At 36.8% G+C, this 27,486-nt stretch overlaps 1 protein-coding gene across 2 annotated transcripts; it reads right to left on the bottom strand.

Annotated features, from left to right (window-relative positions):
• Positions 1-6,262: 6,262 nt before the first annotated feature.
• LOC121316854 (glutamate--cysteine ligase catalytic subunit-like) lies at positions 6,263-26,464 on the bottom strand. 2 transcript variants are annotated; one of them, XM_041252130.1, is made up of 16 exons: positions 26,315-26,464; positions 22,295-22,407; positions 21,933-22,115; positions 18,435-18,548; positions 17,741-17,799; positions 17,129-17,265; positions 15,577-15,651; positions 15,192-15,308; positions 13,842-13,980; positions 13,294-13,406; positions 11,934-12,026; positions 11,124-11,228; positions 10,702-10,783; positions 9,112-9,215; positions 7,147-7,267; positions 6,263-6,912 (listed from the first exon to the last, which is right to left on the bottom strand). In XM_041252130.1, exons 1-16 carry the CDS (start codon positions 26,462-26,464, stop codon positions 6,731-6,733), a joined length of 1,887 nt encoding a protein of 628 aa, XP_041108064.1. In that variant the 3' UTR covers positions 6,263-6,730. The 2 variants fall into 2 exon arrangements, with proteins under 2 accessions (XP_041108064.1, XP_041108065.1); XM_041252131.1 differs by lacking the exon at positions 18,435-18,548.
• Positions 26,465-27,486: the final 1,022 nt, after the last annotated feature.

The following is a 27,486-nucleotide window of genomic DNA, read 5'->3' as shown; positions in this document are numbered from 1 at the left end:
ATTGGCTTTTTTTTTTTTTTAAAGGAGACTAGCACATGGGTAGTGAAACTGTGTTTGTTGTACATATGCACTCATTCAGTTGTTGGTACAGCAAATTTCACAGACTGACATTGCCCACGATTAACCTCACCCCTAGAAGATGTTCAACGAAAAATGATCGTTACGGTTTAATAGGCTGATAAAGGAACTGTTCCGCTATGTCACCCCATTCATCTGTCGTCAGCGACGGCCAATCAGGACTTTGCATCGATGTGACAGGCGGAGACAGAGCCCTCGCGCCGTGTTACAGGCAGATAATGAAATCCCTTTAAGGGCAACATGGGGAAGTTTAAAAAAAAAAAAAAAAAAAGTAAGGGTTTTCTTAAAGTGAGATAAGGAGGTAGTACAGTAAAATGTAAAAAACAAAAAACAAACAAACAAAAATAAAACATTTAAAACTGCATCTAGTTTTATATAGTTTTACATAATAATTGTTATGGTATGGAACAATAGCAGAGAGGTATGTATTTCCTGTAAAATCAAAATCAGTACACATCAAAGTACTGATGACTGTACTGAGATTTCCATGGTCTCCCAATCTGGTGAGCAGTTGCTACTAAGAAATGTCACACCAGTAATAAAACCAGATATTTTTAAAGAATATATTAGCATTGTGAATGACCTTGTCAGCAACCACTCTTTGTATTCTATGGCATGCATTGATTTTGTTTGACCAGCAGACAATGTAACAGGTTTTACTATCATGTTTCTGTGGAGGTTGTGCACTGCTGACTGAACTGGTGTCATCTGTCCAACTAGAAATAATAATCTTTATTTTTATATTGCACCTTTCATAGTGGAGCACCATCACAAAGCGCTTTACAAGATAGGAGACTAGGGTGTGTGAACTATGCATCAGCTGCAGAGTCACTCACAACAACATCTCACCTGAAAGACAGAGCACAAGGAGGTTAAGTGACTTGCTCAGGGTCACACAGAGTGTGGGATTTGAACCAGGTACCTGCTGGTTACAAGCCTGCTTCTTTAACCACTGGCCACACAGCCTCATATAATCTTGTATCTTGTATTATATGATAATTCACATTCAATTCAACTCCGTATAATATATATATATATATATATATATATATATATATATATATATATATATATATATATATATATATATATATATATATATGAATAATGGTCATAAAATTAGCTCTGAGAAGCGAAGTCTATAATCCCGATTATACACGCAATCAGATATTGTGGCTATGGCTGCAGCTTTCCAAATTAAGTACTGTACCCTACATTAGCATTACATGAGGATACCTGGGATTAGACAGAGGACAAAATGAAGGATGGTGAAACAGTGACCTATATATCCACAGAAAAAAAGCCTGAACCATTTGAGACACTGCCACTCTAGTCTATTGGGATCTGAACAGATAGATGCAATGCCCTGCACATTCAATCAGATGCTGAATAATTCAATGAGAACACTTTCCTCTTCTCATCTTTTGTCTGTCCTTCCTGTCAGATCCCAACTATAGGTATTTCAATATAAATATATTTATTTTACCAGATTACAAATGTGATGTTTAAGCATGTCTTGGCAAAATAACAACAGTTAATATAAATGTTACACAGTTTCTAACATCCATGAAAAAAGACATGCAGTAATCCTGCACACCTTTGTTTTAAGGAGCAATCCCCATTAAAATTATCAAACCGCAGTGTTTAAGATACTGTTACTGACGGTATTGTACAGCCTAAGAGAGACTACACATGAGATCACAGGTGTGAAAGACATTTCTAATAGAGCTTAGATATTTCCAGCAATCTGACTTTCCAATCCTATATTAAAAGAGAACAGACAATGGTTTGGGTCTCATTTAGTTATAATCAGGATCATCACAATTCCATATCCATGCACGGCAAATCAATAAAAGTGCAATAATACTCTTGAAGAGAACCTGAGGCGAGGGCTGCATCATTACAAAGCACACAATGTTGCTTAAATATTGCCACAGTAGGTCAGCGGGAATCTGCATAGCAATGTTTACATAACAGCATACACAGTATTTGTGGGTGGTTTCTTGTAGGAGGAGGGAAGCTTGGCACATCTTAGAATATGTGTTTAACATTTTTAACCAGTTCGATTCATCATAAAGACCAGTCATGAATGCATCTAGCAGCATTGTCATAAATACAAACAGATCAAAATGATGGCAGCTTTCTTCTGCTGATATAACATCAAAAGGGCTAAACCTTTGTTCAGTCCCAAAGGCGGTGCTGATAGTTTTTAAATTGTTTTGAATAGTAGTTTTGCAGGAGTTAATAAAAATAACACTGTAATACTGTAGTTGGGTGTACAGTATATGAAGTCTTTGCACATTAACTGAAGATTAAAGAGATTAAAAAAAATCTTCAAGAAAGTATACAATAGATAACTGAATACTGTGCACCAATGTAGTAGAACAATTAATAAGAAACAATGCCTAATAAATTCAATTTGTGGTGGCAAATGGTTCTATGGAACGAGCTGTAAAGCACTGTTGTGAAACAAAAGGAACTTTGGGAGGATGATGAAGAAAAGTTGGTGGAGGCAAGCAAAAATTGCAGTTTTTGCTCTTTGACATGTCTTTAGGATGTATTTACTATCATTGATCATGTGTATCAAGTTGACTGTGGATGCACTACAGCATGTACGCTTTACTGAACTTTGTAAACCTTTCTCTTGTTAATATATATGAAAGGCATGTTAGATAGTTACGCTTAGCCTTTGCTAGTTAAAGGCTATGCTTTTGAATACAGGTTACATCCCATATTTTAAACCTGTCTCTTTAAGATCCTCTGCTGGTTGGGTATTCACAAGCAAGTGACAGAACTTTTGATGGCTAGAACTTCACCATGGCTGAGCTTCCATGGCTACTACCAGAAGACCTGCCTCTTATCCCTTAACTAAACAACACAGAGATTTTTGAGGGTGAATTGAGCAAAAGTCTATATACGTTACAAATAAAATAATCATAGTCTTTCTATGTGTTTACATTTTGGCTTTCTCTCTCCATCCCCTTATTATTCCCAGCATTTATATCTTCAGAACTAATATTGTGGAATTGTGATGAGTCGAATACAAGACTACCTTAGCTAAGGTAACATTAGGTTGTGCAAGATTAGTGCTAATTGGTGTCTGTGTAACCAGCCATATATTCAAAAAAGGAACATAAAATCAACTAGAAACATCCAATCAGTGGCACAGAGACCATTCAAATGCGATGTCAGCACTGTTTACTCTTTCATGTAATACTGTGCATCCCTGCTCAGCACCTGGTTCATTGTATGAACTGCCTCCTGTACTTTACTCTGTCACACCCATCTGTAAAGCTAGATGAGACCAGATGGTTTTACGCACACTGAGTGCTGGTAGTATATAGGGGTGGGGAGCACCTATGTTCCACATTGTATAACTAATTACCATTTCAAGTTGTTCAAGTTGAGCCATTTGAAAGCGAACCCTTTTTTTCTATTCGATATGAAGAAGTTGGAAACAATTATTTGTGAACTACTCAGAATTAGAGCAGGTGGGACAATTACGTGTGCCTCATGTTACACACATTTCCTGTATTTCAAAATGAGCAGTTGATCATATTACTGAAATAAAAATACAAGTGCCTCCTACATATCTGCTTGTGTGCTAGCATACAGCAATTGCTTGATAATGTTCTTCTTCTTCTTCTTCTTCTTCTTCTTATTTTATAAAAGCTCCAACTTATAAAGATGCATTGTGAACTACACCACAGGCACCTGGTCCGTTACCAATGATACTGCTGAACAGAGAACTTCCTCTTGTTCCAGTTACTGTAGCCACATACTTTCATGTGGTTAAAGAGAAAATGCTACTTTCTTTTTTCTAATGTAACCATTTACTTGGTTCTACAGACTCCTCCACCAATATGCCTTCTTGATAGTGCAGAGTGGCTTTAGCTATGCCAGTTGAAGTGTGTTCGTTAAAGCTTACATTTTAATGCTAACATTTTAAATACCGCGTAATATAATAACTTATTTAATCGAATAGCCCCATCCAGTGGATTAAAAAAAAAAAAAAACACACAAAAAAACCCCAGCAACATCAACAATAAGAAAGGTGTCATGTAAATGCTAATGCCTCTTAGTTATGTTATAAAACAACTTAATCATTCAGCATATGCATAGGTAGCCTATTATTGTTCACCTAAATCCTGTGCCTGTTGTAGAAGCGTCTGTCCTTACAAAGGTAACACGAAATTCTCCTGTCAAGACACTGCACTCTCAGTATCCTATACTGCAATCATTACACATCTAAAGTAGTTCATGTTTGGCAGTGAATAAGCATTTTTGTAACTTTAAAAAAAGAAAAAAGTGCCCGGAGGTGCTGACTTCCTCGGCTGTCTTCACAGGAACATTTCGTGCTACCTTTGTAAGCACTGCGTAGAAGTGTGTGCCAGGAAGTGTGCAAAAGGCGATGAATGCCCCCTGGTGGAACTGTGTGGTAATTTAAAATCCAAAAAGAACTCTTTCTCATCAATCAAGCGATTGTTTTCAAAAACGCATCACGTTAATGTTGAGTACGTTGTCGTACTTGAATTTACATTCATGTTCTGTTTAGCTCGCAAAATGTGATTCGATTTGTCAGTTTTAGTGCTATATTGCCAGATCGTCACAGGAAATGACATCTCTCAGTGGCTTGTAAACATGAAGTTAAAAGCATAGGGAAATGTAATTTCTTCAGAATTTCCTAAACGGAAAGGTTTTAAGCGTAGCTATATGTGTTTGAATATTGGATCTAATTCTTGTAAGATTGGGGATGGCAAAATGAACCCAGTCCATTTATCTGTTTGAGTTTCTAGCTAGGGTGTAAACTCTTATCACATACAATCTACTGTAAAATGGTATAAATTTACATCAAACTTGAAATAGACACCTAAGGCTGATTGTGAACAGGCTGGCTGGCTGCAGGGTGACCTCAGGCTAGAAAGGAGTACACAGAGAGACAGGCAGTACTGGCAGGTGAAAGGGAGATGCTGCGGCGCTCAGTAAGTTTCTTAAACAAACAAATAAAATATTTAAACAAAAAAAACAGCACACTGCACTCGAAGCCAAAATAAACAGACAAACAAAACAGACAGAGGACGAAGACAAATAAACACGGTGAGTCAAAGCAACTGATATATTTACTTTTTATTTTGTTTCGTTTTTATTTTTAATTCTTTCCTCTCCACACCCATTCTCCAATCACCGAACACACAACCCCGAGTGAGTAAAACGTGCATCTATACATACTGTTGTGCCAGGATTCAGTTATTAATTAATTATTCACTTGAATCACAGCACGTGAACTTTGTGCAACCCTGTGCTCACATACTGTTAAATACACGTTAAGTGAATCCCCATGCTTAAATACAACTATATATTTTAAATCACTCGTGCTACACAGACTCATTTATATTCCATGCACTAATACCTTTATACACCAATATTAACACACCACATGCAGCACATAACACAAAATCCACACATGGGCCTGGCACACTGATTCACAAAGTGACAGACTACAGATGGAACCAATGGAAGCCATAACCTGATACTGTAAGGGATGGGTATTAACAGCTCAGCGTGAGTTTGGAAGCCTAAGGGTCATATTCACAAAATGTAATACGTTACTTAAACAATTCCTTTTTTTATCCATTCTTTGTGTGCAGTGCGCAAATACATTTTTCCTCTGCTAAAACAGACGAGTAGCTCTGAGTAGAGCACCTTGCTTGCGCCATAAAATTTCCACATTTTTCGGTTAATTTCCAAATGACATTTAACGACTTCATCTTTAACATATCTATTAGCACATTAACAGTTTATGAATAAAGCTATTTTTCTTTCAAATAACTCTTTGGATACAATGCTGTTCTGCAGATGTGATTTCCACAATCCAAGTACAATTGGTGACCTTATACATTACACACAGAAGAACAGAGTGCAGTCAATCTAACATGGTTAAAGTTAGCAAATCACCAACACAGTATTCCCAGTAGACATTAACAGGATAAAACTATTGTAATGTACAGCTTCACATTTTGTTACATTTGTTTTGATACCCACAAGTTATAAGCAGAATAATAAAATATACATACATATATTATGAAATATTAACTTTTTATGCTATTAAAGTTCAATTCAAATCATTTTTAATCATTATAATGCACTTGTGTGCATTTCATAAAAACTATTAAAAAGGGCAAGGTCCATTTAATCGGTTCAATTTTAGGGACCCTTACATACTAATCGTGTCCATCCGTCTTTCACACTCTGTATGGTCAGCATGATAACAGCCTTTTTTTGCACCAATCTCCACCAAAATGTAATCATGCCCTCTGTTTCGGAATGCATTTGGCTATATACTGTGTGATCACACGATTATGAAGACAGCCTGTATGTGTGCTCACTGGTTTCTGCTGCATCACACATTTGCACTTTATGCAAAAGTTGTATAACTACAGCTATTGACAAAACATTATACTGTAGAAGTTTTAAAACCCATACAGAAGTACCACCATTCTGGTGGCCTCCTCCCCATGCATATATTTTTTCCCATAGTTAAATCACCTTTATATAAAAGAAGCACATTTATACAGTCCCTTGTTTTTAGCAGGTGTGACTGTGCCGCAATGCAGAGTGCACTGCAATAATCAAACAGTCCAATTTTAAACTCTTATTTTGCCCTGTTTATGGGATCTCCGAGAAGTTCTGGGCAACAAGCTGCTCTGTTTGCAATCTGGTCACATTTCACAATGAGGTCATAGTTGATTTTATCCGTGATCACGCTGTCCTGCTTGTATTCAGGGTGGTTTGCAACAAACTCTCGCATCCATCGAGCCATAGTCATCAGCTCCCCTACAGCATAAACAAAAACGCATGCATGTTAGCGTGGTGATGCACAGTAGAAAATGCCATGTATGAAAGATCACTGAATCTAACAAATGCTGGGGGTATATAGAGGTATCTATCGGTCTATATGGCAATCTTATCTGTGCTTATGGAGGATGTACATTAGGTTATAGTGATTTACTTTTTCATGACACCCTTTAGTTTGGTCCTGGGCCAGGTAAGAGATAACCTGAGACATACCTGAAGCTCTCTTCTTTATCAGTTTAAAATAATTCAATATGGTGCATCGCGTTTCTACGTCAACTTCCATGTTTTCCAGGTAGCAGTTCAGGATTGGTATTAAACCATGAAAGACACCTTCCTAAAGAAACCATAGAAAAAATACAAATTAAAATGTGCAGAAGCTCTACTTAGAAAAGTCTGCTACAGTAAATTTGTATGGTCATTTTGCAAAGTTTACTATGGCCTGCCACTTTAATATTCTTTACCATAAATCTCTTAAACATGCTTTACCATGGTTTTACTAGGCTTTATTAAACTTTGCTGTGTTTTTACGATGGGAAACTTCAATATCGGACACTAGAGTTGGGACAACAATCAATCATGACATTATCAAAAGATCAATAATTGTATAGTCTGATGAATCAATGGTGTACACTCTTCTATTCTATTACTTAAACATTATATTTAAGTGTACAAAGGGGTTAGGCATGCTGTAATGAAATGATCTTCAGAAGTCGCATTTGATAATACAAATGTTTATTCATTGTCACAAATAACTTATTAATTGGAAGTTTTGACCACAAGACCATAATTCATTGCTGTTGTAACTTCAACAATCTCAAGTTCATCATACAGACAATGTTATTGTTTTACTGTATAAAAACAAAAATGAAGTTGATATGCTGCATTACCACAAGGAAGCTCAGGTTCTACGTTTGATGCCTATAAAGACATACTAAATGTTAAGCACAACAGCACAGTGACTTTTAAGAAAAGGCAAGATACTTGGCGTTGGAAAGGAGTTTTTGGGGTTTTTTTTAACTCTGGACTGTAGTTCAATGTAAAACATCTATGTAAAACATGAATGGATGAAGTAATGCCAACATTTGCACTGACCATTGAAAGTACAACCAGGTATCCTTGTTTTGAATTATTTACAGGTTATTGAATAAACAAAGTAACTCGACTTAGATCCATACCTGATGTCAGTACTTGATGGCTAGTTGTAATTAGTAATGTTAAACTATTGTAATGTTGGAATGTATTTTCTACTTTGGCCAGGTTACAATATTTACACTAAGATTATTTTATAAATATTATTTGTTAGAATTAAACAGATGTAGAATATTTAGGTTGCTATATGATAGGTGTTATTTTATTCTGAATACACTACAGCGAAACATTTGGTGGTTTGCGCAATGTTATGCTACTGTTGTTTTAATTGGAAGAGATACGCGCTGTGACGTTGCTGCTGCTCATTGAGTTCTGTATTTTAATTCAGTAAACAAAAGAAAGAAAAAACTTGTGCCTAAGGTAATAGGGTACAGAGGGAATAAATCTCGTCTTGGACGTTGTTTGAACACTGTGTGTTCCCGGCTGACATTACCGGCTTACACTGTTATGCTGTCTGCTTGTGAACACGCATATGCCTTTTACTCTTGGTAGCGTAAGGGACCAGAGTTCGGGTAATCAAATACACAAAAAAGCTCATAGTCACAGATTCTGACTGTACAACAAATACGACGAGCGGCGCGGAAGTTAGGATTAGTTCGTAGTTGTGTTTTAAAAACATGGTTTGTAAATTCATTTTCAGCTTTTTGGACACACTGGCCCATTTACCTGGATTCATAAAACGGAAGCCATATGCACTATATATATATATATATATATATATATATATATATATATATATATATATATATATATATATATATAAAAAAATACTAGTTAAATGTAACCGGCCCAGTCGGGCCTGTGGTGCTACATAATTACCAGCCAAACTGCACTCTCTACCTGCCCTGGGCCACAGGCCATGGTTAATGTCGAACTCTGGAAGCTTAAAAATAAATATTTTACAATTTCCTTACTGTCATCTCAAAGCCTGTGCAGTAAACAAGTTAAACTTACTTCCTGCTTCATTACATATATGGTACATGTTTTTTTTTTTTTTTTTTTTTTTAATAGAAAATGAAGCACACCCACCTTCCCATTAATGAGTGTGTCAATGCTCATCAAAGCAAATTTCTCATTATCGTTGTCTAGGCCCTTTTCAGATGAAGCACACGTATCCGCAGCTGCATTACAGCCTGAATTTCACAATGAAACAAAATCAACATTTTTCCTAGAGTGGATATACAATTTAATATCTTGTAACACTGCATGTTTAGGTCCAAACAACTATAATGGCAGTGAACTGTAGGAGATACAGTTGTATAGAATCATGGATCTGGTTGGAGGAGAAGGTGGAATTGGCAAATGGAAATCAGTCAGTTAATAAGTTAGCCTAATGGCAAGCTGTGATGGGGTGCCCATCCTTTTTGTATATTATTATTATTATTATTATTATTATTATTATTATTATTATTATTATTATTATTATTATTTGAGACTGACGAAAAGCTGGTCTTTATAATGTTTAGTTCTCATGGATGGAGTTAACTCCTCATCCTTATGAACTTTGTAGGAATGTTGCTGGAGCTTTAATAATGTCATTGTTTGATTAATTGGTAATTAAGGCTCTAGCTGAATATAAAAAGACCGACTCTGGGCTCATAAAACAGAGAGCGCGAGCTTCAAAGGTACTCGTTTTTGCACAGTTAGTTATTGTTTGTGTTTGTTTTGTTTTGGCCAAAGTATCCTTTTCTTTTTGTGTTTTGTAAAAGTGTTTGTTTTATTGTTTAATAAAAATACGAGCGCAGTTTTGCCCCGTACGCTTTTGTTTGTGTACTGCTTCCTGGACGCTGATGTCACCACCCACGCCCATCCTTACCACACAATCCCAATAATTCTGTAGGAATGAGTCTATTTTAATACAGTACACAGAAGTTTGGTCATCCAAATTATTGGGCTTTGTTTGGTTTGAAGGAAGCAAATAACCAGATTAATACTTAGATATTAGAGGTGTGCATACAATAATATTTTACTTTGTCTTAAGTATCCTTGCAGTAAATTAAAAGGAAGACTAAAACCATTGTGCACAAATCCCACAATCACAACTGAGTTATTTGCTGCATTTAAATCCCAATAGTATAACAGTTAATACAAAAAAAAAAAAAATAGGAATGGTTCTTAAAAATACTAATCATGTGTTCTGTACATCACTTTTATTGTTTAATTCTGTGAAATGTATTGATTTGACCAGCAAATTAACTAATGAACTAATGTTATCAAAGCGGTGACACAATGGGGCTGTTGCAAGAAGTCATTATAAAGGAGTTTTGCTTTGCTAAAGACAAACAAACGGCTCAGAAACTCATTTCGCCATCTGTACTGCAAGGGAAAAAAGTTTTAAACACAGACTTACATTACATATGGTTAGGTAAGTAGTTTTGTAGCATTTCTTATATTTTCCTTTATAATAAACAACATCTAAAATAAATGAATAGTTGAAAAAAAATGGAACCCTGTTGAAGGCATGGGTGGGTTAGCTGTTGCACTTTGTTTACCTTTTTAAGGGGAGAGTATATTATAAGAGTGATGTAGGAATGCAACAATACAGAGAGAGCATAATGCCCAGAGTATATTTTGCTAAGAACAATGCAAAACTGGAAAAAGCAGAACAAGTAACCTTGCCTTTAAAAATATCCTTTCTGAAGTAAAACATTCCTTGAAGGACAGCATTCCGTCTCTGTGCAACCTTCATATTTTCATCCACCTAATAAAAAAAGAAATGCCTTTTATGTTGCAAGACATTGATAAACAAAAAAATAACCCCAATAGCTTCATTAGTCCCTTCTAATGTGTTTATCAGGCATCAATTATAAGTATACAAAAGAAAATACTATTCTCAGGTTTTGGAGATGATGCTGTAAATAAAGTAAAATCTATTCAATTGTTCAAAATACTGCCAAATGGCATCTGTAGTTTGTTCTTCACGAATGAGATGTTTTCTTTTTACAGTAAAAGAAATACAATGTGCAATTACTGTAAACAAAATCAGTCTTCCTGAAAGTCACATTTTTGAAATGGGATGCATCGATGTGAATATGCCTTACCTTCGACAATGGAATAAGGAAGTTTAATTTGTATGACAGAATCACTCTTGTGAGCAATACAACAAATACAGCGTATGCTGAGTTTTCAAAGTCTGTCAACTGGACCTGCAAGAGAAAATCAAATGTCAGTGGAGATCAACACTTATGACCACAGTAAACAGGTCATATATATTTAAAACTTCATTCAGCTGAATTCATTATTGTTTTACCAGATACACAACTGATTCCAAAACCATTGATTATATTCACTGTGATAGAAATACATTAATTCTTAATAGTAAATCTCCCTCCCGGCCTGGGAGGGCACTAAGCAGCGAGAACAAAGTACCTCAGATGGGCTGGCCCAACAGTTCTTTCCCAGGGTTCAAGGGAAGTTGGCCAGCAAGAACGTTCAGAAGATGTCGCCAAGGGCCAGCTCAAAATCAGGAACAGCACTGCACTAGTGTCACTTATAAACTTGTATCACCCACCACGAGCACTGCAGCACGCATCCAGGACTGGTGACCATGTTGGTATATTGTGTGATGGATATTTGTGTTTACTGTTTGGGACTGATACCCATTATTATTTACTCTGTGCACTACATGTTGTTGCGTATTGCTGGGGATTATTATTGGTCACCAGACCTGGATATAAAATAAAACCACTCCCCCTCCACCCCCAATACATTTTAACTGCGTTTGGGACTGTGCTCAATGACAGCAACAACTGTGGAATGGTTATTTGTCCCCCATTAAAACCGAGTTAGCTTTTTGAGGGCATCTACCAATGTTATAATTCTACAGTACTACAATATTCTACAATACGTACGTCCATTGGGCGAAACTCTACTCTCCATCCAATGTCAGAGTTGGGAGGAGGAGGTTTAAATCTCATAGTCTGCCAGTTGGTTGATTGAATGTTCTGTAATGGAGGATACAAAGAGATTATTGTAAAAGATTTAAACAAATTCTAGCAGTTTTTGGAACTTCCTGTCACTTAAATTAAAATTATAGATGAACTAATCAAAAGCTATAACAAACCTGTTGGGATCCAAGCCTTTTGCTCGTTATATTGAGGGGTTCGTTTTAGCAAAAGGACAATCAAATGAATGATAAACTGTTGGAGTAAGTTAATGTGATATTGTGAGTAAAAGTAGAAATACATGTACCTGTTCATTTCATGTATGCAGTATTCTGCCTTTGCTTTATCCTGTTTGTTAAAGAAGTAAAATGCAGTACAAAAAGCAAAAATCCTGAATTGAACTGAACTTTTATTCAAAATCTGTCTGACATGAATCGTTTAAAAGTGCATCAAATCATAATCCAACATGCAAGAATCCCAAACTGAGCTTTCATTCCAAATCAACCCGACATGAAAAGTTCGACATGAAAAGTTAATCAGATCCTCAAGTTGTTGTTGTTATTTTGGTTTTCTTTAATCAATTTTATTTTGCCGCATGGTTGCTGAACAAGCCAAAACACAGAGTGCTTTTTGACAACCAAGTTCGTTATAGCTGAAGGTTTATTGTAGTGAAGAGTGTTATAGTGAGGGTGTACTGAATTGTAACATACTTTTAAAATAATTTAATTGACTAAATCTTCCTTGCTGAGAACTGAACTTTTTATATACATGTAATGGCTGAAAACCTTTTTTACTTGTGGAGAGGTGACATCTGCTCTTTGTTAAGTGAGGAGTTAATTACTGCCTGTCAAGTCAAGATATTCGGGGTCTGTGTTGGAGAAATAAGGAAGCTCTCTCTCTCTCTCTCTCTCTCTCTCTCTCTCTCTCTCTCTCTCTCTCTCTCTCTCTGAGAATGTGTAAGGGTTGTTGCAAGTAGAGGGTGGGGGTTGGAGGGTATATCTATTGTGGTATACTGGAGTCTCAGCACAGCTGGAAAAGAGGAGAGAGAGCTGACATTGCCAGCTGTCCAGATTCTAGCAGCTAAGTATTTAGATTATCTGCATTGGGGCTAGTTTATATACTCTAGAAGTAGTGAATTTCTCTACATAATTGTACCTTTATGTTAATAAGAAAGCCCGATTACTGCCATTTGAAATTGTCTGTCGTGCCTGATGCTTCTATTCTCAGGATCTGAATAGATATTAAGGAAACAGTGGCCTTGTTTTCTTAAACAATGTTCTACAACTATTCTACCACTAGAATAGTTAAAAATGGTACAATACAATACCTCAAAATGTTCAGACTCATTCTCATCATCCTGATGAACTGTCTCTTCAAGAACCAACAAAGGATCACGGATAAAAAGATGGGCTACATGTTGTGCCAAGAGTCTGTCAACCCCTGAAAGGAAAAGGTTTTATTTATATAAGGTTCAAGGCTCACTTATAATGCAGAGGATTTTTGCACTGCCGTGTAAAAAACAGGCACAAGTATCTGAATTAGTCCATGCATGAGTATTTAAATGAGTTTTAATGTATTCAGTATAAACAATAGCTGCTAAAAGCGATTAGCATGGTCTGTAGTACTTGTGTTAATTATCCTATGGCTATATCTTAAAAACTTCTTGTCCAGGTTTTATGAAACAATTGTTGATTTCTTATCATTCCTATTCTGCACATGATGGTAATGTAGTTCATGTTTATTGACTTTCTGATGACAATGGCAGATCTAATATACTTGTTTTAAAATATATTCCCAAAAATAGAAATGTACATAATTTTATTATTAAGTAAACAGTACACGCAGACAAGAATATACCTAGAGCTTGGCAGTTACCTGCATCTAACAGCTGCTTGTTGATATCTTCATCTATTGTTAATTCAATGTCGTTGTATTTTTCACCACAACTGGAGAGGTAGCTGTCTATGGAATCATATCTGGATTTACTGATCCGATATTTATTGTGTTTTAGGGGCTGTAAAAAAAGCAAGGTGAACATACAATAAATATAAATCACATTACAGCACAACCTTGTGTGTTTATTTGAAATAAACCTGTATCATTATAGTTAAGGAATAAAGAACAATATCTAGAAATAAAAGGTACAGTGTGCTAAGAAATACGATATTCTTTATACAGTGAAAACCTATTGATGCTATCATGGCTGTCATTTAACCCTATAAAGGTTCTGTGTCAGTTGAATAGCATAGGGAATGCAGGTTTTGGTTCTAGTATGCGATTGGCAGTTAACCAGTGATTCTTTTAAGACATTTTCAACTATACATACATCTTGGATTTTTATAAAAACAGCTCATGACATTTCGTGAGAAGAAGCTCAGTAGAGTATGGTTATATGCATACAGACATGGCATTTCATGAGAAGAAGCTAGGTATAGTATGGGTAATTGCATATTCTGTTGACATGCTCAGTTGCTTTCTGCACAAACAAAAAATGGCTTCCAGACATTAGTAATGTTATGAATCAACAGTATATTTGCCAGTCCATTCAAACCCACATAGAAACCAGGATATTGTTTATTATTTTGTGTTTTCTTTTAAATCTAGTTCAAAAAGTGAAATATAATTTTTATATTGAATTTATCCATTTTTATTTTGCCAAACAACAATAATTATATCCTGTAACACTCGCGGTCCTCCATTTGCCCCTTTAAAATCAGACCCAGATGTAGGATTTTGCAGGTTGAGTCCAGTTGCACACTTTTAATTTACACAAACCAAATAAAACAAAACAAAAGCCTAACTCTGTTTTGGAGAGCGAACTAAACACAAGTCAGGAACTTAACCATCGCTGGATGGCCACACCATTTACCACCCACAACAAAATTGACTGCACACACAGTACAAACCAAAGGAACCTTTTTTTTCAGTTGTGTACCCACACAACTGGGCTCTTCACACAGCAGCCCTGAGCAGACTGACTGCTCTCCTTAAAATAACCTTCACCTGGCTCTAATTTACAATGATAGTCAGGTGCAGGTGATAATTAACAATAATTAACAAAAACAAAACAACAAGTTGCATTTCCACATGTTTTTCTAAAGCAGGGAGGAATTTAATCCTCTCCCTGCTCACAATACCTAATAGTATTTTTCCCAAACTCACAACTGTTTCTAAAAAAAAAAAAAAAAGTTAAAGGATAGATAGTGATAGACAGACATACCCCACCTCTAAACCCCGCTCTTCACGTGTTCGGTCATCGATGGAAGCAGAGATCACTCCCCAGCGACAGTCAATATCAGACACGTAGCCTCTATAAAATGGAGAAGCTGCACTCAAAGCCATCTGGAAAAATACACAAAGAAATCCACATCCATTCCAGATTGCAAAACAGCACATTTACTCTAAGTTCAAGGTCATTCTGCTAGAAACAGACACAGATAGAATTGCTTTTAAAAGCACTTGTTGCCTCTTTTCTCAGATTAGATCATCAAACTTCAGAAAAAAGCATTTGTGTCTAAGATTTTTTTAATTGAATTCTTCATGTTTAGTTGTTATAATATTCCCGGTTACCATAAGCACAGGCATTCTGTATTGTACAACAATCACTTACCACAATGGGGCATATTGTGGCGAGCTGATCATACAAATATCTAGCTTCTATCATGTTACAAGCTTGGAATGTGACCTGTCAAAGAAGAAGAAAACACACACACACACATACATACATACATACACAACACATATATATATATATATATATATATATATATATATATATATATAGAGAGAGAGAGAGAGAGAGAGAGAGAGAGAGAGAGAGAGAGAGAGAGAGAGAGATAATGAACTGCAAAAAAAAATTATTTTTAAGGAAAAGGTGTTTTAATGGGGTATGCTGCTTATTTTTTTCATTCGTCGCTGTCAGAGTTGAAGATTTGTGTCGTTCGCTTGGCTGGTGCTCCCATTGGTGAAGGATGATTGTAACTCTTCACAGAGACAGATTTGTTAAAAGCCTAAAAAACACGAATTGTGGGTGTTGGCGAGTGATTGAAATTTTGAAAGTCATTGACAGGAATGTCTTTAATTCCCTGTACCAGCTTTACATCAATTATCTTTTAAAAATATATATATATATTCTCATTTTGTTGCTCATTAATGAACATTTCCCTACTGTGGGTGTTGTCAAATGATTGAAAATTATGTTTGAATTAAAAGTGATCTCGAGGAGTCAAATGGGTCAAAGTTCAAATATTTTCCTCTACAGGACTGGGGTTTCCATTTCAACCATAGGTCAAGTATTGCATGGTGAAGGTCTCCATGGCCACAGGTCAAGGAAAAAAACACTCTTAGGAAAACGTCACAGGCATAATCACTTAAAGTTTACAAAATGGCATTTGAATGAAGGATATGAGTTCTGGTCAAAGGTTTTGTGGAGTGATGAAACAAAAATTTAGCTATTTGGTCACGTTGATAGTCATTACGTTTGGAGAAAGTCTGGTGAGGCGTACAAAGAAAAGAACACCATACCTACTGTCAAGGTAGGAATATCCTTCTATGGGGCTGTGTTTCCTCGAATGGTACAGGAAATTTAGTTCCAATTCATGGTAAAATGGATTCCATAGCATACCAAAAGATATTGGCCAGTCATCTGAAACTTTCTGCTACAAAACTTGGTTTAAAGTGCAACTGGATGTTCCAACAAAACAACGATCCAAAGCACACACCAGGATCTACTTCAGAATGGTTAAAGAAGAATAAAATCAAGGTTCTGGAATGGCCTGGTCAAAGCCTCAATCTAAATCCGATTGAGAATCTTTGGTATTGAGTTGAATAAGGCTGTGCACAAGAGAAGTTCTCAGAATGTGAACTAACTGGAACAATTCTGCTTTTAAGAATGATAAAAAAAAAAATCACTAAAGAATCATGCCAAAAGCTTATTGCTAAAGGGGCCTCAACTAGCTTTTAATTTCATTTTCTTTGTTAGGGTATGAACATTTTTTAATTAGCATTTTTGGAGTTTTACTTTTGCTATAAAATATTTTTCCTATAATTCTTTGTGAGAAATTTCTAGAAATTCTAAATAGACTGACAAGACTATAAAAGGCCTTAATCACACCAGGCAAATTGTTGTTTTTAAATGATCTTCTATGCAAAACAACTTTTACCTGAAGGCAACAGTTTCCTGTTCCGAATCCCACAGAATCCATGTATATGTGGTCTGGAGAAGCTGCCCTTGCTGACTCTTCGTCATCTGTCGGGAATTTCTCAGTAAAAGGACATGGGGTGTTTTTGTCTTTAAAGACTGCAGAAAGTAAGGTAAAGTACAGTAATGATTTGCAAGCATGATGGAAATTACTTATTCATGTAGTAATATTTTTGCATCTCATTTGTACAAGATAAAAGCTGGTTTTATAACAGAACTTTAAAAAAAAAATGTATTGTGTAATAAATACATTAATAAATATTACTTTTGTATATTTACAGATTCACATACACCTCATGTAAGTTCGTAACGCCACATTCACATTTCTCACTATATTACTCATAACAATTAAAAACTATGTATGCTGAAACAAAGTGTCTTTCTTACACACAAGCTGATCATGAACATTTACTTTAGACTGTTCCAAATGAGCTTTAAAAAAACAACTGAAATAAGCAACATGATGGAGAATTTGAATAAAATACCCACTAAAAAGTAACCACTGCCACCAAGATAATAAGTAATGGAACTGAGGGAATTATTATTGGAATTATTTCAACGTAAAACCACTTACTGGGTACATTGATCACTACTTTCTCTCCTCTTCTGTGATTTACATGTGTGTTAATTGTTCTGCAGGACAAACCAGAAACAAATTAAACTTCTTGCTTTGTTTTATTTTTATTAATATTAATATTTTCTGCTACACACACACACACACACACACACACACACACACACACACACACACACACACACACACACATATATATATATATATATATATATATATATATATATATATATATATATATATATATATATATATAAACAAACACACAGCCAGCACTGAAGTTGTGTTACACTCTACTAAGCTATCTAAACTTTATTATGAATGTAGCTTCCAGTCAATCATTTTATGTGGTTCCAGTATGGTTTTTAATTTTTTTTTACTGTAATTTTTCATTATTAGAATGCTAGTTGATTCATCCCTTTACACCTCACTACACTATCACTATAGGGCCAGGGGAGTTGAAAGGTCACATCACATCTGATTTCTTTGAAATCAGGAAATACTCAAACTGAACAAGGATTCTACAAGCGCAGATAATGAGTGGTAGATTCTAATAGTGACAAACTATTAAAAAATGAAGCTACATCCTCTTTATTGAAGTCAAACTTCATTAGTTTCAATGAGACAGTATATTTGGAAAATATAATCCACACTATATGCAGGTTTATACAAGAGAATTATATTCTGTACTTACCTAAACCTGGGATGCTGATTAATTGCTTCATCTGGAAAAAACAAAGATGTGGATGCTCCTTTTTCAACTGGTTTGGGATCAAACTCTGGGAAAGTAAAACCAGGGCAGCCCAATCTGCAGAAGAATAATACTAAATGTACAGTATGAGGTTTAAAGTTAACAATATTACCCTTTATTGTGACTACTTTAAATAACATCAGTTTGTTGCCGTGTCTGAGCATCACTTCCTCTTGATCATCCAATCTTTAATCAAACACCTTCCTGATGTTGTATAACACTACTAGTTATGAACCTAATGATCCTTGTGAACTCTGTTTTGCATTGGAAAGGTTAGGTGGAACAGTCGAAAAGAAGCTGGATAAATTTGGGGATACCATCTACGCATATGGAAGCGAAAGGTTTGGAGTTGAAAAAAGAAAGGAGAAAGTGTAAAGTCGAGATGACAGCAGGAGATTGAACGCTTAGTTAGAGAAAGGAGGCAGCTGAGGAAGCAATGCAGAAGAGCAGAACAAAGTCAGAAGGAGGCAGTCAATCTATTACAAAGGGTCATAAAAGATAAGCTTGCAATATTGCGCAGAGCTGAGCGCCTAAGGATACCCTGCAAAAAGGAACGTGCGAGAACTAACTTTTATAAAGATCCATTCAAATTTGCAAAGAAGTTATTCACCAGGGAGAAAAATGGCACACTAAAAGCAAATAAGTCTGAGCTGGGGAGATATCTTGAGGAAATGCACACAGATAAGTCTGAGATTCAAAAACACCTATTGGAAAAAAGGAAGCAGGATGAGGTCCTATCAATCCACCAGAATACCAAATGGAGGACTGCACACCTAAGTGGAAAAAAGTAGAGCAAGCTGTGAAAAAGGCAAGAGCGTCATCATCTCCTGGGCCTAACGGAGGATGAGGTGCGTAAAGGCAGTTTCCCAGGCCAAGCAGAGAGGATGGACGAGATGGGAGAGTGTGGAACAACGCAAGATATTATGGGAACATCCCAAACCCGGTCTCAGACGAGACTCAGATTCAGTGGTCAGAGTGGCCGCTAGTGAAGAAACTTATCTAAAAAAAAGCAAGCAAAGCGGAGCAGCAACGGGGGCTTGGTTGAGACGAAGATTCTGGGTGGGGATCTAAAGACCGAGAAAGAAAGCAACATTGATGTAAAAGGAAGGTAAGTAAGATGGGGCTGGCAAGACCTATGTCTGCAATGGAACAAAGCAGGATCCATTTCGCTCATCAGATCAACATATGATGTTCTCCTTTTATCACCACAGAACTGCACACAATAATCAAGATGAGGTCTTACTAAGTGCATTGTACAGGATTTAACATTACTTCTCTTTGTGTTTTTCACAATGTATCCAACATTGTTACATTTTGCTTCCCCACATTGTAAGGTGGGTCTTAGTCAAGGATGTTCCTACTTGGCGTTCCTGACCAGGTGCTGCTCCCATATGTTTGGCCTTAACATTGTACATTTTTTTTTTCCTGCGTGCAGTACCATGACCAACAAATGTCATTGCCATGTAATTCCAACAATATATGACACACGAAGAACAACATTACTCCGTCCAACCAAAACAAGTTTGCTCTAGGACATCATTAATGTAGATGGCAAGGACTGTTAGAGACCACACTCCATTCTGAGGTTTCTCCTCTAAATGCTGGCAGATGTGTTTCCTTGACAACAGTTTTGAGAATTAATCTTTTGTGCGGGACTTTGTTTTCTGGACCTGTCATATGCTTTGCAATTATCCATTAAGGGGAACGATGTCCTTTTTTCGGCGGTATACCTAAAAAAATCTTCTCCCTTTTCCTAAAACCATGTTGACTGTCTCCAGGACCCTGTTACCATATAGGTAATTTTCCATGATATTGTCTTGTGGTCTGGATCAGCATGCCTTGTTCAGTGCTCCTGGTAGAGTTAACAGTGCCATGGGAGATCTTGGTTAGCGGTTTGTAAATTACTGCTTCATTTCTTTGATGAGGCAGGATCTGAGAGGAAGAAACTTTATTTTAAGAGCTCCTAGTCCCTTTGAAGTCATTCTGCCTCAGTTATGAAAGTGGAGAGTCCATGTTTACCCAGTGGTAATCATTTAACATATTTGCTTTTGGGTTGTCAGGATTTGTGGCACACTCCACAACCTCCTCTTTGGTTTCTCAGAGACATCATTTTGATTCAGTGGTCAAGAGTTGCTATTTCTCTCTTGGTGAAGAACTTATTTGCAGTTCTGCAGCAGAGAGGAGCAGCAACTGGACTATTGGTTTAAACCATTTTGAGATTTAGATTTGTCTACTTTAGGGATATAATTGTTTTGCGCCTCTAGATTTTTGAAGAACAACCATCTTCTTCTGGGACCTCAAGCACAGTGTAGAAACATTCTACTTCTGTTAGTCTCTGTTTCATTCCTTCATAGTTTGCTTTTCTAAAATTGTAAACCTTAGCTTTAGTCTTAAGGTCAAGTAAGAGTTTGCTGGGTTCTCTGACCTCTGTTTTAGTTATTCTATCTTCGTTATTTGGACTAAATCAAGGGGGGCCTGTTAGGGATGCCAGAATTGTGTTAGGAAGCAGTCATTTGTCATCATTTCTTTCATCCTTCGTGCTACCCAGCCCTCTTAAGGTGTCATTAGGGCTCCTAGTACACAACATTTCTAATGTCATTGTACAGATTATTTTGCTCATGGAAGGTGCCTATACTTGCTCCTATTATTATGCCCTTTTGAGACCCCAGAGAAGTACCCTACTCAGACAGTTGTCATGCTGATGCGGCAGGGAGGCCGCACAGTGGTTGATCCCTGGAGCCAGCATTGCAGCCGTTGTGTGTGCTGATGTGCCAGGGAGGCAAAATAGGGTGATCCCTGGAGCCAGCATTACACTTCAGCCATCAACACCAGACAGGAGGATATCGACATCATCAGATGGAAGGAAACACAGATGGATCACATTAGTTTACACTAAAAGAAGCTGTCTTAGTTGATGCTTATCTTGGTGAGAGTTGTCCAATATCAGCATGAAGTTTTAACACTTACTCTCATGTAATGGAAATCATTTTTTTCTCCCGCCTGGGGCATGAACAGGCTTATGAATATTCATGACAACATCACGACTGTTTTAATATTTTTATTCAGGGTAATTTGTAAAGTATCAGGTTCTTCACGTAAATGTCACAGCACCTTTTGCTTGATTCCAAATACAGCGCCATACTGTCCAAATGTGAAGACACATGCAATATTAATACATCTCGGAATCTGATCTGCCAGAACAATTTTGTAAAGGCATGGTACATTTTTTCAAGATCACACCTGTGATATAACTTGACTAAGGTAATGTGAATACAATATCCTAAAGTGTGCCATCAAACTCATGCAGCCATATGTTGGGCAGTTTAAAGATAACCCTGAAAAAATGAATGGCTAAATCTGAGATATAACAGAGCACTGTAAAATTACAGCCTCTGTCCTAGAGATTCCAAGCGTTATGTGGCCACATGCATATGCTTATACCTTGGGAATGCTGTGATGGTGCACAGTGTCTGGTTTTCTTTCAGTAAAGAAGAGGCTTCCCTCCGTCGTTTCCCCATGTTGTCTTCCACAGTGTTGAACTCAGACATTGTTCCTCCATAGGGCTGGCCAGGAGTGCCTTCAATCATGTAGCTGCCGTACTCGTGCCTCCAGAGGGTCGGGTGGCTAGAAGAAATAAAAACACACAAACATACAGCAACTGCCTCCTGTGACACTGGGGGATTCTGCACATGAAAAGACTATTATTTTTATTGATCCCGGGATTTGTATTGTTAAAATGTAAATTAGCGAGTGCAAAGCATGAACATAATATAATGTGCAATGTGAATGTTAATTTTACTTACTTGGGGTTGGTATTTTCACCTTTTTCTTGAAGAGTGTGCAAGACATCACTTCCACTGAGCAGCAGACGAACTTTCTGATTGCTGTGATCCATCGCTATCAACATGTATTCAACCTACAGTACAGCAAAAGCAGGAATATTCAAAATGATATATTCAAAAAGTACTGAATGAGTGGATCTGAATTAGGGATACCAAGATATTTAGTGAGCAAGGCGTCTAAGGGGGGGAAATTGGACATCAAAGACGTGCCCCCATGTCTTCTGTATTGATTATAATGGGGTGCTGATTATAATTGATAACTTTGGGGTGCTGCTGCTCGTGGGCTACGGCTTGCGCACTAAAATCTTTAGTGTTTTTGTAGAGAGGAAACGATAAACTATCTAGGGGTACTTCGATATTTAGTGAGCAAAGGCGTCTAAGGGGGTAAATGAGGCAAAACAAGCAGGTAATAAAGGGTACCGATATGCTGCTGATACAGATTTGTTATTAAGATTTTATTTTTTTTAAAGGAGCGATTATTTTTTAAATAGTAGCAATATATTAATTGAGCATGATGTGTAATGAGTTAAAGCACACAGAAAAAGGACACTCTGCTTTGTCAACTACACTGCGAGAATAAGGAACCAGGAATAAGTAACCAACTTCCAGGTGGTTCTTAAGATATCTGAAATACATTTAGAGATATTTCAAAATAATCTCCAGATATAGTTAAACAAAGCTTTAAATGAGATATCTAAAATACATGTTCCTTAAAATACTTTTCAGATATCTTTAAATCATTTGGCAGTATCTCAAAATAAGTTCCTGTTCATTTAGCATGGTTGCATCATACACATTGGAGGGGTCGTTTGCAAAAAAAAAAACACACTATCATATAATAATAGACGTATCCCCTCAACTCAACACCACATGACCAGCATGACAATAAACACAGACACAATGAAGCGTTCTTACCTTTGCATACAGGTAAATTAGTGATCAGAAGATGTGTCAGCCGCACGAACATCACAGCGTGTGGTTTTTACTAACTGCACTGTGCAGAATAAATGAATTTTTTTCTATGTGTAAATATCAGGACTTTCTTCCTATGCATCAGGACACTAGACATTTGATAGGAAATCGGGACTGTCCCGACCATATAGGGACTGTTGGCATTTATGCATTTAAAGAAATCTCTAAATCATTTACAAATATCTTTGAATAACTTCCTGTTTATATAGAGATATCTTAAAATCATTTTAATATACCTCGAAATAACTTCCTGTTTGCTTACAGATATCTCTAAATAACTTCCTGTTCATTTAAAGATATCTCTAAAAGGACCTGAAGTCCATTTAAAACAGAGCATTTTTACAGGAAGTCATTTCTAGATATCTTGAAATGAACTCCTTTTCATTGAGATATCGTTAAATGATTTGGAGATCTCTTTACATGAACAGTAAGTTATTTCGAGATATCTGAAAATGATTTAGAGATATTCCTAAATGAACGGGAAGTTATTTCGAGATATTTCTAAATGACAGTTGGACGTACCATGCTAGCAAAACATTACTTAAAGATATCTGTAAATCAATTTGAGATATATTTATTAGATATCTTGAAATGAAATGAAAATATATTCATAAGGGTTTATTTATTAATTTACAAATATCTCTAAATATTTTAAGATATCTTAAAATGCAATTTGAGCTATCTCTAAATGATCATTTGGCTTGTGAAAAGGATCCTTATTGAAACAATCTGGCAGTGAAACAATTAATATTTACTTGAAAAACACCAGTACCGTGCAATGCTAGCTACCGAGCACTGAGAGTATCGTGTGCACCGAGCACCGTGTGGACCAAGTGCCATGCAACACCGGGTATAATGCACTCCGAGTACTGTGCAGCACCAAGTGCACTAAGCACGGGGCAACAGGCTCTGTGTGCACCATGCGCACCGAGCGCTGCGTGCACCGAGCACCGGGCTATCGCTTGCACCAAGTACCGCGTGCATTGAATACCGTGCAGCACCGGTGCACTTGCCTGCATCGGTACTGTGAGTCAATAAGCACCGTGCGCAATGTGGTACCGAAGTAGTACATGCTGAGTCTCATGCACCGCGTTATTTAAAAAACACCAGGGCAGCTATGCACGGTGCCTACCATGACCGCGTGGTCACACACCTGAGCAGCGTGTAGCGTACAACAGGGGGATAGGGCTGATGGCGAGGCGGACGACTTGTTACAACACAGTAAATACAATACAATATACAATAACACTATATATTACAGTACAGATGGGGGAGAACACACTGTCTGTTTGATTGTAAGGCCTACACACATGGTGAAAGGCCAGCGCAGCCTGCGTACATCTCAACTCAACAACAGGGAAAGCCTCTGTGGGGAGTATACGGCCAGTCTGGCTGTAAGCAGCCGCGTTGCAGCTAGTCCTCTGCGTAAGCACGGGGACGTGAAGCCACAATCAAAACAAGGCCCGACCAGCGGCCCGCAGGCGGCTGGTGGGCTAACTCGACAGCGGAGACTAGCTGATAGAGGAAACAGAAATAAAAGGCTAAGAATTAAGAGCTATTGATTACAGGAGCCAGTTTGCAGCACAAAGTGCAGGGGAACTAGCAGTAACTCAACGCTGCAATTTTCAAGTAAGAAAAAGGCTCAAAGCAACACAGACAGGTCCTACCGTACCAATCTTGAGAAGTGAAAAGAGGGTGAGGCTTCCCTGCTTGACGGTTATGTACCGTCGGTAGGCGAGACCGAGGGAGTCACCGAGGGGAGTGGGGCCTATTGGCAGCTTTGATAGAAAGAGCTCAGTGACACCTACCAATAGGCAGGCGTATATCCCATAACAATGTTTTGGGGGCTATCTTCGAATTGAAAGGGAACTATAAGCACACTTTATGCGTTCATCAGTCTGTTCATGAAATAGTTTGAAGTTGTGTATACCTTTATTGAGTGCTGATCATCAAAATAGAAGAACTACAAGAATGAATTATGTTTTATTTACAGATTTTAATTGAAGTCTACAGGCAGGAAAATGGCAACAAAAAAAAAAAAAAGTCTTGCTATTCAATACTGATTTGTATTTAAGGGAACATGGCTTTTATAGAATATGTGGAAAGACGACAAAACAACCCTGTTACTGTATACAATACATGTTTTAGTGGGAAGATGGCTTTTAATAAAGTCTACATGAGGGAAGAGAAGTGTTTTTGTTCCTCTTCCAACAATTAGAATTAATTTGCAACCTTCATTAAAAACCATCTCCCCACTTAAAATCATTAAAAACAACAACCCCCCCACCCCACCCCCAAAAAACAAAACAATGCTAATATTAAGCAGTGTTTTCTACCATCATGTAAAAAACAGTGTTCTTCCCAATTTAACTTGTAAATAAAACCTTCCGGTTGGTTTTTATTTCTATATTTTATGGTCAATTTTTATTTTTGTAAAACTTTCTTTTATAGTGCCATCTAGTGCATGGTGTATTCATCAAGTGAGATAATAACTAACATCGAATAACTTTTTAATATTCATGGCCCTGATAGTTTATTGTATTATGTATTTATTTTTATTCCATATGTCATTGTGGAATCTATCTCGTGTGTTTGTTTTATAACACTCAGAAGTGACCAGAGGAGATGGAGTATGGAAAGGTGCCAGGTTCAAACTGTATCAGGAGAGCAAGTATAATGAAGAAAGAATTATCGCGGAATGATGTAACCAGAGTAGTTTTAATAAGGAGAGAATTGCTGAAGACTGAGGTAATCAAGTTAAGAATAGACATAGGCTTAATTAGAGCTGTTAGATAAGAGAAAGAAAAGACTGCCACACCCTGCATCTTTAGAATTGGTATAACATATCTCTTCTGCATTTCATGCTGTGTATTAATAAACTTGTTGTAGTGAGCGGATTCATTGGATTACATTCACAAAATAATCAGGTACAGTTAACATTCACTTTGTGTATCTTGCTAAATAATGTTTGGACTTCCATATTATATTGAAGCCCATGCTTTGTCTTACCTCATCACCCCATTTGAGGACGTCATTCTTTCGGTCTTTTGCCTTGTTATAAATATTTAGGAATTGGATGATGCCGTGTTTTCTGACATGATCCGCGTAGTTTTTGGTCTCTTCCCAGTTCAATGGCGACCCTTGTGTCAGCAAACCCATGGCATCCACATGCAGAAGCTGTCACTTTTCAAAGACAGCAAGTTCAGTATTTTCACTTCCAACCCACTAAAGAGATACCTTCAATGTTTCTCCTATATAAACAGTGCTACAAAGTAGTCTTGCACTCCACTGCATCCAGCATTTAAGAAGATAAAAGAAAGCAGTAATACAGGATGGACAAGCTGGTTCAGTTGGACAGGTCATTTGTAATTAAAATGCATGCAAACTTCCATAGCACATTAGTGTCTGTTTAATGTAAGTTATACAAGAAAGGTTAACAATGTTCCCCATTGTGTTATTTCCTCTAAGAAAAATGTGAATTTTGAATAATTGAGGTCCAGGTTATTAAAGGGGGCTAAATGGTTGTTTAATGAAGAGAAATCAATCACCTAAATGTAGTCGTGTGCCTTTATCAATGAAGGGTTAAAGCTTATAGATAAACTGATGTAGTGATTTATCTCTGCCTTAAAGCAGTGTCTGTGTATTCTTGGCAAATACACTACAATACCATAACGGTTTGTACAAAAAATGTACGATTTGTAAAAGCCTGATGTGGCTGTTAGGACAATTAGTTCTTATTCTCTGCAATAATTCAATTTTGATATATGTGTATTCAAATTCATATGTAACACATAGTACAACTAAAAGTATGGTAAACAATTATTCAGCATCCATCAAATTATATTCTACCACAACATATCAGATTACAGTTATAACATTATTATGAGATAATTAAGATTAAATAACAATAGATCAGTATCCCCAAAAAAAACAAAAAATAGACTGTCACTCAGTGTCAGGTTCGTGTCTTTTTATACCAACAAGTATTGGTTGGGGTTGTAAGAAAACTCTCTGAACTAATCTCTATTTTTGATTTATATAGGCTATGTCTGAGCCAACTGTAATGTTGCTGGGTGTAGATGCTGCTGGGTGTGGCTACCTTCAGGCATTGGCATTTCTGTTCTATTCCACAGATTGTCTGGCTCTCCACCCCAACTGTAAACACATTCTCAGCACACAGG

This window comes from Polyodon spathula, chromosome 6, assembly GCF_017654505.1.
Source record: "Polyodon spathula isolate WHYD16114869_AA chromosome 6, ASM1765450v1, whole genome shotgun sequence".
Lineage (NCBI taxonomy): Eukaryota > Metazoa > Chordata > Actinopteri > Acipenseriformes > Polyodontidae > Polyodon > Polyodon spathula.
This window is presented reverse-complemented; position numbering and strand designations above follow the sequence as displayed.